Here is a 16,660-nt window from a genome sequence, read left to right as displayed (position 1 = left end):
GAGACCGTATCAATGTATTATCAAAAGGACTGAAAAATGTCCATTGGAAGTAGTGTCCATCCATTGGATGGGGTGGGAGGGGTGAAGCCAGATTGCCCTATGTTGAAGGATGAATAAATAGGAAGGAAGGAACTAAAGGGTATGAGTTTAGACCACTCTTTGAAGAAACTTGACTCTACAGGGGAAAACAGACTTGTATTTAGAGATGGACATAGGATCAAAAAGTTTTTTTGTGTGTACTTGTAAATGGGAATATATACACTAGTAACTCAAATGTAACTGACACACATGAAAATATGTTTAATAAAAATGTAAATAAAAACTGATAAAAGTAACAGGGCGCCTGGGTTGCTCAGTGGGTTAAGCATCTGACTCTTGATTTTGGCTTAGGTCATGATCTGACAGTTTGTGAGTCTGAGCCCTGCATTGGGCTCTGCACTGTCAGTGCTGAGCCTGCTTGGGATCCTCTTTCTGTCTCTCTGTCTCTCTCTCCCTTCTCCCCCCCTCCCCAAATAAATTAAAAACAATTTTTTTTAACTGATAAAAGTATTCGAGTTTGGGTACACAGGTACTTTTATATGTGGTTGGTGGGAGTATAAATTGGTATAATCTTTCTGGAAGGCAATATGTGTCAAAACTATAAGTAAACAAGCTCTTTGACCCAGCAAAACTGTTTCTGGAAATTTATCCTAACGAAATAATTGCAAAAGTACAGAAAATTTGTACAAGGATGTCCTACAGTAAAGGGCTGTATAAATTAATTATGGCACAGGAACTGTGATATGTCAATTTCAACTGACTTAGAAAGACATCCACTCTTTGAGTTAAAACAAGGCAGTTCCTCAAAATGTTTATTATAGAATTGCCATATGACTCAGCAAATCCACTCCTAGATATATACCCTCCAAAACTGAAAACAGAGACTCAGATGGTTGTACGTCAGTGTTCAAAAGAGTGTTATTCACAATAGCCAAAAGGTGAAAACCCAAGTGTCATTAACAGATGAATGAATAAACAAAACATCGTGTATCCATACAAGGGAATATTATTCTGCTGTAAAAGGAATAAAGTTCTAATACATGCTGCAACACGGGTCAACTCTGAGAACTTTATGCTAGGTGAAATAAGTCAGACAAAAAGGAAAAGTATTACACAATTACACTTACATAAAATATACAGAATAGGCAAATTCATAGAGTTGGAAAGTAAACTAGAGGTTATTAGGAGCTGGGGAGAGAGGGAAGTTGGGAGTCACTGGTTAATGGTTACACAGTTTCGGTTTGGGATGATGATAAAATCCTGGAAATGGTGAAGATTGCACAACTCTATACTTGTAATTAATGCCACTGAGTTGTAATTTTAAATGTCAACAGAAACAAATGACAGAGATGATGGATTTAGCAAACAAAATTTTAAACTATTATAAATGTTCAAGGATTTAAAGGACAACAACATGAATATAATAAAAAATATATACTCCCCCCCCCCACACACACAAAAGAAGTGGAAATTCTAGAGATGATATATACAGTATCTGAAATAAAAACTCACTGGATAGGCTTAACAACAGATTAAACAAAATAGAACAAAAGATAATTGGACTTCAGGACACAGAAAAAATAGAAAACCCCAATCGAAGAAGTGAGAGAAAAAAGACAAAAAGATGTGCAGTACCTGGTAACCTGTGGGATGTTTATCCTGCTAGTTTAACATGTGTAGTTGAAGTCCCATGAAAGGAAAGGAAGGGGACAGAAAAAAAATCTGAAGTAATGACCAAAAATCCTCTAAATTTAATGAAAACTATACAGATTCAAGAATTCATTCCACAAATCCCAAACAAAATAACCAAACCAAGGTACTACATCAGAGATAAAAAAAAAAAAAACACTTACAAAGAGGATGTGAATATAATAACTGTAGACTTCTTGCCAGATGCAACGTAAGCAAGAAAATAGTGCAACAGCATCTTCAAATTAATGAAAGAAAAGTATTGTCCATCTAGAATTTTATATCCAGTGAAAATACCCTTTAAAGATTAAGGAGAAATAAACATTTTTCCAGACAAAAGCTGTGAAAATTCCTCACCCAGATGCACCTGTGCACGCACACACAAACAGACACGTACACACACACACACACACACACACAATTAAAGGAAGTTCTTCAAACTTAAGCAATAGGATACCAGGTAGAAACCTGGATCTACAGAAGTGAATAAAGAGGGCCGGGAATGGCAAATATGAGTGAATATAAAAGATATTTTCTCTGATTTTTTGGGTGCCTGGCTGGCTTAGTGAAGCAGTGACTCTTGATCTCTCAGGGTCGTGGAGCCTACTTAATTAAAAAAAACAAAAAGACATTTTCTAATTCTTAATTTTCTTAACCAGGTAATTAACAATTAAAAATGAAATAACAGGGCTGTGTGGCTCAGTCGGTTAAGCATCTGACTTTGGCTCAGGTCATGATCTCACTATTCATGGGTTCAAGCCCCACATCAGGCTCTGTGTTGACAGCTCTGAGCTGGGAGCCTGCTTCAGATTCTGTCTCTCTCTCTCTCTGCCCCTCCCCTGCTCACACTCTGTCTCTCTCTCTCTCTCAACAATAAACATTAAAAAAAAATTGGGGCACCTGGGTGACTCGGTTAAGCGTCTGACTTTGGCTCAGGTCATGATCTCATGGTCCGTGAGTTCAAGCCCCGCATCAGGCTCTGCTGACAGGTCAGAGCCTGGAGCCTGCTGCTTCAGAATCTGCATCTCCTTCTCTCTCTGCCCCTCCCCAACTCGCATTCTGTCTCTGTCTCTTTCTCAAAAGTAAATAAACATGAAAAAACAATTTTTTAATTAAAAAAATAAAATTAAACTAAATAAAATAATATATGGTGGAGTTGGTAACATACATAAAAGTGTATTATAAAAATAACACAAAGACTGAGTAAAAGAAAATGAGAATACAGTATTGTAAACTTCTTACTAACCAAATAATTTAACATAATTTTGAAAACAGACTATGTTCAATTAAGCTCTAGAAAAGTAGTTGACAAACTATGGCCAGTGGGCCAAATCTGGCCTACTGTTTTTGGAAATATAATTTATTAGTACACAACCATGCCCATGCCTATTTATTTATGAACTTAATGCCACTGAACTGCACACATATAGTTTTAGTAAATTTTATGTATATTTTACCACAATAAATATATATATATATATATATATATATATATATATATATATATGAAACAGTTCTCAAAAAGAAAATATAAAAATTCCTCATGTTGATTTTTTTTTTTTAATGTTTATTCACTTTTTGAGAGAGAGTGTGAGCAGGGCAGGGGCAGAGAGAGAGAGGGAGACACAGAATCTGAAGCAGGCTCCAGGCTCTGAGCTGTCAGCACAGAGCCTGATGTGGGGCTCAAACTCACAAACTGTGAGATCATGAACTGAGCCGAAGTCGGACACTTAACCAACTGAGCCACTCAGGCACCCCAGACTTTCTCATGTTATTACTCAACATAAAGAAATTATGAATATTCCCACTGAAAAAGTAACAGGATGAAAAGGATATATAATGCAAACACTACCCATAAAAGATGGAACAGCTGCATTAATATTATACAAAATAGACTTCAAGATAAGAAATATTACTAGGATAAAGATGGATCAGTTAATCAAGAAATAACAATCATAAATGTATATACACCTAATAATAGAGCTTAAAAACACACAAAGTAAAAACTGACAGTACTAAAAATGGAAAGATAAATTCACAAAGATTTCAATAGTCTTCTCCCACTAATTGATAGAAGTACACAAAAAAGATCAGGACAGAAAAGACTTGAACATCATCATCAACCAGCCTGATCTGACATTTATAAAACATTCAACTGACAAATAACAGAATATGCATTCTTTTCAAGAGCACATGAAATATTCACCAAGATAGGCAATATGCTTGGCTAACAAGTCTTTTGAAAAAGGATATTTATATTTAAAAGGATATATTTATATTGAAAAGGATAAAAGTCTTACAGAAAATGCTCTCTGACTACAACTATATTATATTTGAAAACATTAACAGAAAGATACTTGGAACATTCTCAAATACTTGGAAATTAAACAACAGTTATAGATCATACCCATACCATGGTTCATACCCATTCCCACGGATCAAGGAAGACCTCACAAAAGGAATTTTAAAATATGAATAAGAATGATACCACTACAGGGGCACCTGGGTGGTTAAGTGTCCGACTCTTGGTTTCAACTCAGGTCATGAGGTCTCATGGTTTCATGAGTTCAAGCCCTGCATTGGGTTCTGCGCTGGCAGTCCAGAGCCTGCTTGGGATTCTCTCTCTCCCTCTCTCTCTCTGCCTCTCCCCCACTTGTGCTATCTTTGTCTCTCTCAAAATAAACCAATAAACTTAAAAAAAGTTAGAATGAAACCACTACATATCAGAATTTGTGGGACAAAGCTGTAACAATGTTTAGAGGATAGTTTATAGCTTTAAATGCTGATACTAGAAAAGAAGAAAGGCCAATAATCAATGATCTAAGTGTCCATGTTAAAGAGCTGAAAAAACCACATCAAATCCAAAGTAAGTAGAATGTAAGTAAGGCTCCATAATAAAGTTAACAGCAAAAGCCAATGAAATAGTAAATGAACAAACATGAGACGGATATCAATGAAGTCAAAACCTGGTTCTTTGGAAAGGCAAATAAAGCTGAGAGTCTAGCTAAATTGACGAGAGAGAGGAAGAAGAAGAGGAGATGGAATGGGAGGAAGGGAAAGGTGGGACGCACAAATGAAAGAGAGGACATCAGTATAGATCTGATAGAGAAAGGGAACAGTAAAGGAATATTATGAGCAACGCTTTGCCAATAAATTTGACAACTTAGATGAAAAGGACAAGTTCCTTGAAAGACAAAAATTACCAAAAATGATTGTTTTTTTTTTAAATTTTTTTTTCAACGTTTTTTATTTATTTTTGGGACAGAGAGAGACAGACCATGAACGGGGGAGGGGCAGAGAGAGAGGGAGACACAGAATCGGAAACAGGCTCCAGGCTCCGAGCCATCAGCCCAGAGCCTGACGCGGGGCTCGAACTCACGGACTGCAAGATCGTGACCTTAAAAATGATTGTGTTGTAAGTCTCCAAGACTACCCCCAGGTTCCATGATTTGCTAGGAAGACTCACAGGACTCAGTATACAGTTGTGTAGTAGGGTCTCCTCCCTAAGGAAAGGAAAGGAGAGGGAAGGGGAGGGAGAAGAAAGAAAGAAAGAAAAGAGAGAAAAGAAAGAAGAGAGAGAAAGGAAGAAAGAAAGAAAGAAAAAAGAAAGAAAAAAAGAAAGACCTCAAGGTATGCATACATGACAATATCCCTCATGACCTTGTAACCTAACACCACTTAATCAGACTACATGTTAATGTGTGACCATATATGGGAGACAAAGAAGTAAAAATATATAAAAAACTATGCCACTTGGCGTTCAAGGCTCAGTTCTTTGGGAATGAACCAAACTGAGAGGTGCCCACATGAATAAAGTTGCTTCCTGGAAAGAAAAGCCTCAGTGTCACAACTCTCTGTGTGAGAATCCTGCTACAATTGTACTAATGACTAAGACTTACTACAGCAAAAGAATACACAGCAAAAAAACATCACAAGGAAATATCAACGTGAAGTCTGGAGCAAACCAACAAATTCTATCTAATATTTAGTAAAGAAATAAAACCAATTCTACACAATACTCTTTCAGGAGGAGAGAACACATTCTAGCTCATGAAGCCAGTATTACTCTAATACAAAAACCAGACCAAAAGAATACAAAGAAAAAATAAGCAAAATATACAAATCAGTATTCCTAATCAATGCAAAATCCTTAATATACCATTAGCAAATCACATCCAGCCATATATAAAAATATAATACATATTTCAGGAAAGCATATGAGGGAGGGAGACACAGAATCTGAAGCAAGCTCTAGGCTCTGAGCTGTCAGCACAGACCCTGATGAGGGGCTTGAACTTACGAACAGTGAGATCATGACCTGAGCTGAAGTGGAATGCTTAACTGACTGAGCCAACCAGGTGGCCCAGGAATGCAAGGTTATTTTAACTTTGGAAATCAATTAATATAATTAATTGGTTAATATTAACATATTGACAGAATAAAGAAAAAATATGATTATCTCAACAGATACAGAAAAAGCATTTCTCAAAATTTAATACTGATTCATTATAAAAACTCAGCAAACTAGGAAGAAAAGGAAACTTCCTCAATCAGATAAAGAACACGTACAAAAAACCTATAGCTAACATTATATGAAATGGTGAAAGACTAAAAATTCTCCATCTGAGATAAAGCAAGTCCACTGTCATGACTTTTTTTTTTTTTTAGTGTTACTTATTTTGAGAGAGAGAAGAAGAGAGAGAGAGAGAGCACATGCATGAGTTGGGGAGGGGCAGAGAGAGAGGGAGAGAGAGAATCCCAAGTGGGCTCCAAGCTGTCAGCACAGAGCCCAACACAGGGCTCAATCCCACAAACCTGAGCCAAAATCAAGAGCTGGACGCTTAATGGGCTGAGTCACCGAGGCACCCCCACTGTCACCACTTCTATTCTACATTGTACTAGAAGGTCTTAACTACTGCAATAAATTGAGAAAAAAATAAAATTCATACAAAGCAGAAGGAAAGAAAAAAATATCCTTAAATTCACAGATGACATAATGTACGCAGAAAACCCAAAAATTAGGTTTGGGTTTATTGTAACTACCATTACAATAAATTTAAAAGGTAATAGGATACAAGGTCAATGCACAAAAATCAAATTTTACTTCTATATACTAGCAAGAAACAATTAGAAAATTGATTTTTAAAATACTGTTTATAATAGGATCCTAGAACATGAATTATTCAGGGATAAATTTCACCAAACATTTTAAAGATCTACACAATGAAAATGACAAAGCATTCCTGCGGGGTATTAAAGAATGTCTAAATAAATATAAACATATGCCATGTTCATGAATTGGAGGACTCAATAGTTAAGATGTCAATTTTTCACAAATTAATCTATAGATTCAACACAATACAAAGTCCCACAGACTTGTTTTTTAGAAAATGACAAACTGATTCTAAAAATTATATGGAAAGCAAAGAACTCAGAAGAGCCAAAACAATTTTGAAAAAAAAAAAATTGAAGGATTTGCACTACCACATTTTAAAACTTCTTACAAAGCTATACTAACAAAGGCAGGGTTGCATATTGACTTAATGATGAACATATAATCAATGGAACATAATAAGGCATTCAGAAATAGATCTATACATATATTAGATCAATTAACTTTCAAAGAACATACCAATGTAAAATGAGAGAAAAAAAATGTCTTTTCAAAAAATGTACATGTTGGAAAAAAAAAAAAAAATGTACATGTTGGAACTGGAAATCCATGTCCAAAAAAATGACCCTCAATCCTTATGTCATACTGTACACAAAAATTAACTGAAAATGTATTATAGACCACATGCTTATACTATTTTAAAATTTGAGACACTTAAAATATAAAGCAGGAATAAAACCATCAGTGATGGTCCTAATTTCTTTCAGTTTTGTAACCACAAAACACTTGAATTTTACCTGAAAGTTCTCGTTTTCCTCAAACTTCTTCTGATGACGTAATTCATTGTAATGTTCTTGTAACTTAATATGAGTTTCTTTAAGTGATGATAACTCATTTTTAATCTCATTAATTTCTCCAATAAGTTCTTCAACCTAATATAAAATTTAACCAAAAATAGTTGTATAAGTGTGTTTTATATGAGAATGTTTTATTAACACAAGTTTTTGGAAAAAGTAAAAAATAAAAAAGATGACAAAAGTAATTAATATCAAGAGCTACCATTTATTGAATTGTGCTGAGTACTTAATAAACATAATTTTATACTTATAAAAATCCCCAATTTACAGGTGAGAAATGTAAAGCTCATAGATGTTTAAGTAATTTGCCTAGATCAAGTGGATATAGTCAGGATCCAAACCCAAAGCTAAATCTAGGGTTTGTATTCTTAACTACTATATTAAACTACCTCTTGTTACAAATGAAAAAGTATTATTCTTAATCATAAAAGCTCTATAAAAGTTATGCCTTTATTGCTTTTTCGAAGTTTTATTTTATTGTTGCAAATTAGACATACAGATTTTAACTCTACTGAAGAGTACTGAGCATTAGTACAACAATAACTGACACTTCAGCCTAATATTTACATCTATAAACTGGGCTTTCACTAGCTATTTAAAATGTCATAATCTTTTTCTTGGGGGAATACTCTTTCATGGGAACCTCAAATATAAGACAAAGTAAGTGCCACTGAGTCCCTACAGAAGCTAACAGACATGAACTCACCTATTACTTTCCCTTCGTCTCATCTGTTGTTAACCTTTTAAAAATCTATCTGTGCAAGGTACTTCTCTTCCAAGGCTCAACTCTCCATGAGTTCTTTATCCCATCCTTTCCAATCTCCCTCAGAGCCTACCTCCAGCACTAATCTCCTCTCTGCTGCTTATTTACAATCCTTCCCAATATGCCAGCATGTTCTCCTCAGCCCACAAATATGCTCTTCTCACATTCCTAATTTATTTTTATCCTTGACCCATTTACTGTCTCTCTCACTTCTTAAAATAAAAATCCACACTTGCTACTTTCAAATTCTAACCTCCCATACTCCTTAACAACCTGACTTCTATCCTCATTGGTCTATAGATCCCTCCCCCCAGCCCCCGCTAGCAGATATCACCTGCAAATTAGCAAAAGGATTTTTCCCAAGTTTCATACCATTTAACAGCTCTGTAGCAGGACTACGTTGCCTACTTGTTCTTGGAACAGCCTCTTTTGTTTTCATGGTACTATTCTTCCTCTTTCCTCCAACGTTGCTCACTGTTCTTACCAGGCTCCCCGTCCCGCCCTGCCCCAACACACACCCACCCTACTCTTTCTTCCATAGGATTCGTCACAAGTCCTCCACTCCTTCCATAGATGATTAGAACCATACCTTCAAATTTCATCTTCATGCTAATAAATCTTAAGTCTGTATCTCATCTCCCAACCCCTCTCCTTAGATTCAAGTTTTCTAAATGCATGGTATGCATTTCAGGCTAGATGTCCTGCAGGCAGTATAAATTCAGCAGCTTCCAAATTAAACTCATTTTCATCTACAAATCTTCTTCTCCTTCCACCTTCCTTATGTCAATGACATTATCATTCTACTAGTTATACTAATCACAGAGTCATGTTTGACTCCTTTCCCCTTCTAATACTTGTATGTAAAATGTCACTTAACTCTGCCAATTCCACTTTTAAATGCTTTTCGCATCTACTCCTCTTCTCTGTTCTCACTACTGTTGTCCTCACTGACACCATCATAGGCTCAAGGTTAGATTATTTACAGTGTTCCTCTTACTGGCCTCTTTCCATAAAGCCATCTTCCATTCTGTTGCAAGAGTTATTTTCCTAAAAGATCTATGTCGCTTCTCTGCTTTAATATTCTCAATGGCTTCCCTTTACTTACAAAATTCAACCTCCTTAGTAAGGAGCCTTTTGAAAGATGATCTCAACCTATTTTCCAATGTCACATTTCACATATCCTATGCTTTATTCAAATCAGATTACTCATCACCCTTGAAGATACAGTTTCACACCTCCATGATTTTTCCCATTCTTTACTAAGTGGAATGCCAGCAGGATGGAAAGAGAAGTGTAGGAAATGGACACATATTGTGTGGTGAAACCCTATTTATCTTTCCAGGCCAAACTCTAGGTGTCATCTTTTCTCTAAAACTTTCTCCAACCTAGCTAAGTGATATGATTTATTTTGTACTTTCACAGTAATTTGTTAATACTACTTAAACTACTCCATGTTACTGTGGTTAATTTCATAGTTATCTGTCCCTTTTAGAGTGTGAGCTCTTTATTAATCTAAATTTATTTTGGGCATTTCTGAAAATCCAGTACCTGGAATGGTACCTAACACAGTAGATGCTCAACAAATGTTGTGAATTGAATTCCTTTTATAACCAACCCCTTCCACTAAGTATTTTCTGAACAACCTCATTGTCTTTTGTCTATGTATATCCATTAACTATATAACTAGTCAAATGCAAACAGATGCATACAACATGTTCTTTATAAATTTCAATGAATTTTAACTGTACTATCTAATAATAGTCACAAAGTTTTATTTGTACGGTATTTCTTTTACTGTTGTTGTTTTGGAGAGGGGTGGAAATAGCAGTTTATATGATTCCATCTTATTTTTGCCAGTATCTTTTTAAGTTTTTAAAAACCCATCTTGATACAATCCTCTAGCAACACCTGCACTGTCCTTCACTCAAGAATGGTGAAAAACTTACAAAGAGATAGAAATACAATTAAAGAGTAGATCTGACCTCCCACTCAAGAAAACTCTTATATAGAACCATAGCAGCTTTTTCTTATTTAACTATGTTTTGTTTAGTACTAAAGCATATGGAAGTGAAATGATTGTAGAAACTAAAGAATCTTAAGACAAAACCAATTTTATACAAATTTACAGATGGAGGCCTCACCTTATTGAAACTGCTTATTTTTTGGAATTCAATTGATTTTTCCCTGTGAGAAGGGCATGGTTATAGTTTCAGGGAAAAGGAATGTCTTATTTTCTTAGGGCAACTAATCTTTTTGCGGGGGGAGGGGTATGGTTGACATAGTTAAGTATATTCTCTTTTCACTTTACAGTTTTCCTTATCCCAACGGTATCATTTCCAAGGTTTCTAAACATCAGGAATAATAAGGAAGTGTTAAGATGAAATGTGAATTCGCTTAAGCTAAAATGAATGTTACTATGCTTCTTGCTTAACAGTAAACTTTACTTGTACAGAGAGCAAGCATTTTTTAGTATTCTGATACAACTAACTACAAATACTTTTTGAGATTTGGATAAACCTTATTAAATTCATCAGTGAAGACTTGATCTCTCCAAAATACAAATTAAGAGAACATGTTAGCTGCAAATGAATTGAAAAATCAAGAGTTACTTATATAACAATTTATATCAAAATCTATAAAATGTTTATCAACCTGGTACTCAGAGAGAGAGAGATATATATATATATATATATATATATATATATATATATATATATATATATGTATAAAATATATTACATTATTATAGTATTAGAAAAGTATAGTGTAATTAGTATAATAGTACAAAACATAATCTTTCTTTCCCAAAATATAGTTTCCATAAACTCATCATGACTTTCTATTGTGTGAATTCTTTTGAAAGAATTGAATGGAAATGAAAATACATATTAAAATAGAATCATCAGTTTTGGGGCCCACCAATATTTAAAGTGAACCTTTATATTTTACAATTTTAATTTATACCATTTCATACTTTTATTATCTACTTTACTAAAATGAAAATTTAGTGTAAAATAAATGGATGTGGTTTAAGGAAATATCTATGTTTATAACATATCAATTCTTTATGATAAAATGTTAATACTATAGAACTCAAATACTGTACACGTTCTAAACATGGTTTTAATACATCTCAACAAAACTGCTACTAATAATAGTACCTATATAATTATTTTAATAATTTACTAAAATACTATGCAATTATTTTATGAAAAGGTAATTAATTTTTCTCTGTCACATATGGGAAGTCATTCAAATTATATATATCAATATTTATATATATATAAATATACACACATGTATATGTGTGGTTTTTCAGGCATGAAAGCATTACAGGAAATTTTATTAAATTTAGCTTTTCAACAGCATTCACTTCTTGGAAATACAAGTGCAAGAAGAACATGTGTCTGATTTTATTCCTATATGATTTTTGCAATATTTTCTTAGTATTTAATAGTTATTTTAAATGTCTACAACTATTTAAAATATTTTAATATTTTACTATTTAATAAACCTACATGCTTTTTCCAAGTTCCCAGTGCTTTCTCATGCTCATTTTGAAGATTAAGGAACTTTTCTTCATTTTCTTTTACCTTCTCCCTTTGCAGCTCATTATCTCTTTCAAGGGTCTGCAATAAAATTAATTATCCAAAAAATAATCAATACCACATTAATGAATTTTGATGTGTTTTATGTTGCTTGGACCTTTGCTTCTAACATGCTGAAAGTGCCATACAGATCAGTGATAATGTGCTATCTCAACAATAATTTTCATAAATTAACAGAAAGGTGCTTATAGTTTAGTTAACAGGAAATAGGGGGAGGTTATGAAAAAGAAATGGCTATAAAAGGGTATAAAAACATTGCCATTATTCAGTTTCACTGCATAAGTTTTAATGTACTGAAAAAGTAATATAAAGTACAGCACTGAAAAATATGAAATGTAGCATAATCCAGCCCAACTCTACTACAAAATTTTAACTACCACAGAACATTTTTTCCATATCTATTTATTTTAGAAATTAACTAGCTAAAAAACCCTTAAATACAATTTTAATTTTTAATTTAAAATTAACACATTTTTAGTACAGCTTCAATATTTACCATATGAACTCATTACTTCATAAATTAACATTAATATAATCACTACACCCCCTCCAAAAAAACCTTTAAGACTAAAAAATACTGTTTTCTAAGACAAGGATTTGAAACGTATTAAATTATTGTCACCAATATTATTAGGTTTCTTCAATGTCTGCTGATAATCCAAGTAAACTTCTGTTAAAAAAAAATAGTTAAGAACTCTACCTACATGTCTAATACATCTGGAATTTTTAAGTTTATTTATCATTAGGAAAGCTATGTATGTTCAAAGTAAACATTTCAAGCCACACAAAGGATATAGAAAGAAAAGGTAAAGTATTCCTCTATCAGCTCTCCAATTCTCCTCCCCAGAGGTAACCACTCTAGCAGTTTTTTGCGTTGCCTTCCAGAAGTTGTCTCTAAGCATACTAGTACATAAAATATGTCTTTTCAAATACAGATGAGACCACACCATACATACTGTGTTCTTCTGCAATCTGTTTTTTCTTAAAAAATGAATATTTCTTGCTTACTTTCCATGCCATAAAGTACAGATCTATCTCATTTTAAAGGCTTCACAGTATTCTATTTAAATGGTATCCACCTGTTCTCAGTTGCATCTAGAGTATCAATACACAATGACATTATTATGCAAAATTATGGAAATAGCTAATAAAAAGCATTTTACAGTTTAAACATCAAAATTCTCCTTTAGCACATAAAGAGCATAACTGCACTTTAATAACTTTCAATGAATACCTATTTTGACTGCCTCTACCTCAGGCTACTGTAAATATATATATTTTTAAAGGTTTATTTTTTATTTTTGAGACAGAGAGAAAGAGAGTGTGTGCCTATATGCAGGGGAGGGGCAGAGAGGAGGGTACAGAGGATCTCAAATGGGCTCTGTGCTGACAGCGGAAAGCCCGATACAGGGTTCTAAGTCACAAACGGTGAGATCATGACCTGAGCCAGTCAGACATTTAACCGACTGAGCCACCCAGGAGCCCCGATAATGTAAATATTTTTATAGAAGTCATGTGTTCCTCTTAATTTACATGGAACATAATAATAGAACAGTTTCTGAATATTTACAATGCATATATTTAATAGATGCTTACTATTTTAACATTCTGACAAATACAGTATCTATATTGATAACTTTCAACCAGCTTTTTAATACTTCATTCTTAATATGAATATGTAGTTAAGGATCACTGGGCACTTGAAGAAAGTGATATTTTAGAAGATATACAAATCAAAGTTTAGAAGAGATGTGAGAGGAGATACTACAGTATCTATCCTAATAATAATAAATGACCAAGCGCATTATGTTCTTAAAACAGTGTATTACATATGTCAATCATTTCTTGTCCCGACCCATACCCTCATCTAAAAGAAACTACCTATATCAGATATTTTCTCGGTTTCCACTCTTTGGAGACTTTCCATTCTTTCATTACAATTTGGACCTATTGCTCTTTCAGTCCACTACACTGATCAGGTGATCACTGAGGATTTCCTTCTCTCTTCTGGGATGGGTCTCCAGTTTCCTAGATCCTATTGTTTCCTCTTTCCTGGTTTATTCTCTTGTCTTGGTAAAGAAACTTTCCATTACTTCTTGATAAGGGAGATACAGGATGCTTCTTTTGTTGAGGACTTAAATGTCTGAAAATATCTTTATTCTACCAATACATAGTGATTTGTTTGGCTGAATACAGTACAATTCTGCTTTAGAAATCAATTTCTCTCCAACCACTGAAGACATGGTTCTATTATCTTCTATCTTTCAGCACCGCCAGTGAGAAGTCTAAAGTCATTATGTTGCCATTCCTAGTCTTAATCCTTTGTATATGACCTACTTCTTTTTTCCACAAAGAGTTTTAGAATCTTCTAAGTGTGTATTCAATTTCATAATGATAGGTATTGGTGTTGAGCAAAACAAACTCAAATTCTTCAGTTCTAGGTTACATTCTAGTAATTACTTCTTTGGTCATCCCTTCTTCATTTTCTCTGTTCTCTCTCAAACTCACTAAATCTCAGGGACTGAACCCCTAATATTCTTTCCTTCCTGTTTTCCATCTTCTTGTCTTTTGGTTCTACTTTCTAGAAGATTATCTCAATATTATCCTCCAAACTTTGCACTATACTTTTTATGTCTCCTAAAATATTTATTTTAAGGGTTCTCTTTTATTCTATCAGTGTTTCTTTATAGACTCCTAATTCTTGTTTTGTGGATTAACAAATATATTTCTCTTTACTGAGTAAATTTTCTTAGTTTCTCCAAGTTTTTTTCTTTTGTTTTGTTTTCTTTTTTTTCCATCTCCCTGTTTGTTTTGCCTGATTTGCATGGTGGAGACTTTCTTCACTATGCCTAGTGATCCTTAACTGCATGTTCGTATTAAGAATGAAGTACTGGGGCGCCTGGGTGGCTTGGTCGGTTGGGCGTCCGACTTCAGCTTAGGTCATGATCTCACGGTCCGTGGGTTCGAGCCCCGCATCGGGCTCTGTGCTGACAGCTCAGAGCCTGGAGCCTGTTTCAGATTCTGTGTCTCCCTCTCTCTGTGACCTCCCCCGTTCATGCTCTGTCTCTGTCTCAAAAATAAATAAACGTTAAAAAAAAATTAAAAAAAAAAAAAAAAAGAATGAAGTACTAAAAAGCTGGTTGAAAGTTTTGCCAAATGATGGGCTTCACTGTAGGTTGATCTGGCCGAGCTAGTTCACTGGGAGAGCTTAACTGCAGTAGCTACAGTCTTTTCTCTTGAGCAAGTTAGTTTCCCAAGAAAGGAATCTTCCATTCTCCTGCCTGGAAGTGATAAGGCTAGCTGTCCTCTAAATGGGGAAACAGAGCAGGGAGGGATCAGATATCAGTATTTAGACTTCCCACTCTGTTCTCAATATAACAGTCTCAGTAGCATATTGGTACAGCATTTGGCACTTTTAAATATTCCCACCACGGGCAGATTCAAAACTACCATTAGTTTAACAAGCAGCTCACAAATGACAACAGCTCTGACAACCAGCAATCCCTACTATAAGCGGTCACCAGCAAACCACTGGATTTCCCAACCTGTTGTCCCTCAAACTCTCCAGTGTAAATCTCCAATCTTCTGTCAAGCAGGAGACAGGCAGTGCCTTTTTGGGCAAGGTAGGAAAGAGAATTTGGAGGTACGATAGCTTCTAGCTTCTTATATAGAAGCCTTTGGCTTCGGGTGCACACCAGTTTCTAGAGGCACACGATGCTTGCAATTCCTTAGCATTTTTGCACCTTTGCCTTGGGTTTCTACTTTCTTTCCTTTGCTAGGTAAATTACAAATTTTCCATCTGGTTCCAACTTTCTTTTTAAATTTTTTTTTTTTAACGTTTATTTATTTTTGAGACAGAGAGACACAGAGCATGAACGGGGGAGGGTCAGAGAGAGGGAGACACAGAATCTGAAACAGGCTCCAGGCTCTGAGCTGTCAGCACAGAGCCTGACACGGGGCTCGAACTCATGGACCGCGAGATCATGACCTGAGCTGAAGTCGGCCGCTTAACCGACTGAGCCACCCAGGCGCCCCTGGTTCCAACTTTCAAACCTTAATTTTTATTGTTTCCTTATATACTTGTCCTTGTGGATTTACTGTCATTTTATTTCAGTTTTAGAAGGAAATAGAAGTGAATGTGTGGGTTCAATTCAACATGTTTAACCAGAAGCCTGGATCTGGCAATATCTGAACTTACAAAGATTCTGAATTTATTCATTGTTAATCATTCATTAATTTAATAAAATTTAATGAGCTCCTACTCTGTGCCAGATACTCTTTTAGCTCTTATGCTAAATGCATGAAAATGTTACTGTTCTCATGGAATTTACTCTTTCAGAAAATTATTTGTTATTATTTGCACCTGGATTAACAAATCTGAAAAACATTTTGAAAAACTCGATATTGTGGAAAGTCAAAATAAACCATCTGTTAATATTTTACTATACCAAAAACTAAGTAACTTATTCTGGTTAATACTACGACTATAGGAGCAAACTAAGTAAACTATTCTTGTTAACGCTAGGCCTATAGCAGTATAACTAGACTCATATCTAGACTAAACTATGATTAAATTATAGTAGGAAATATT

At 34.6% G+C, this 16,660-nt stretch overlaps 1 protein-coding gene across 1 annotated transcript in view; it reads right to left on the bottom strand.

Annotated features, from left to right (window-relative positions):
- Positions 1 to 16,660, bottom strand: part of CCDC73 (coiled-coil domain containing 73) — a 126,018-nt gene that overhangs the window by 11,064 nt on the left and 98,294 nt on the right. Inside the window, exons 12-13 of the mRNA XM_060606293.3 lie at positions 11,980 to 12,090; positions 7,639 to 7,773 (exon numbers count right to left, since the gene is read on the bottom strand). Coding sequence (XP_060462276.1) covers positions 7,639 to 7,773; positions 11,980 to 12,090 — 246 coding nt within the window. The remainder of the gene's footprint in view (positions 1 to 7,638; positions 7,774 to 11,979; positions 12,091 to 16,660) is intronic.

Source organism: Panthera onca, chromosome D1 (assembly GCF_046562875.1).
Source record: "Panthera onca isolate mPanOnc1 chromosome D1, mPanOnc1 haplotype 2, whole genome shotgun sequence".
Lineage (NCBI taxonomy): Eukaryota > Metazoa > Chordata > Mammalia > Carnivora > Felidae > Panthera > Panthera onca.
The sequence above is the reverse complement of the archived record's forward strand: the minus strand, read 5'-3'. Positions and strand labels throughout refer to the sequence as shown.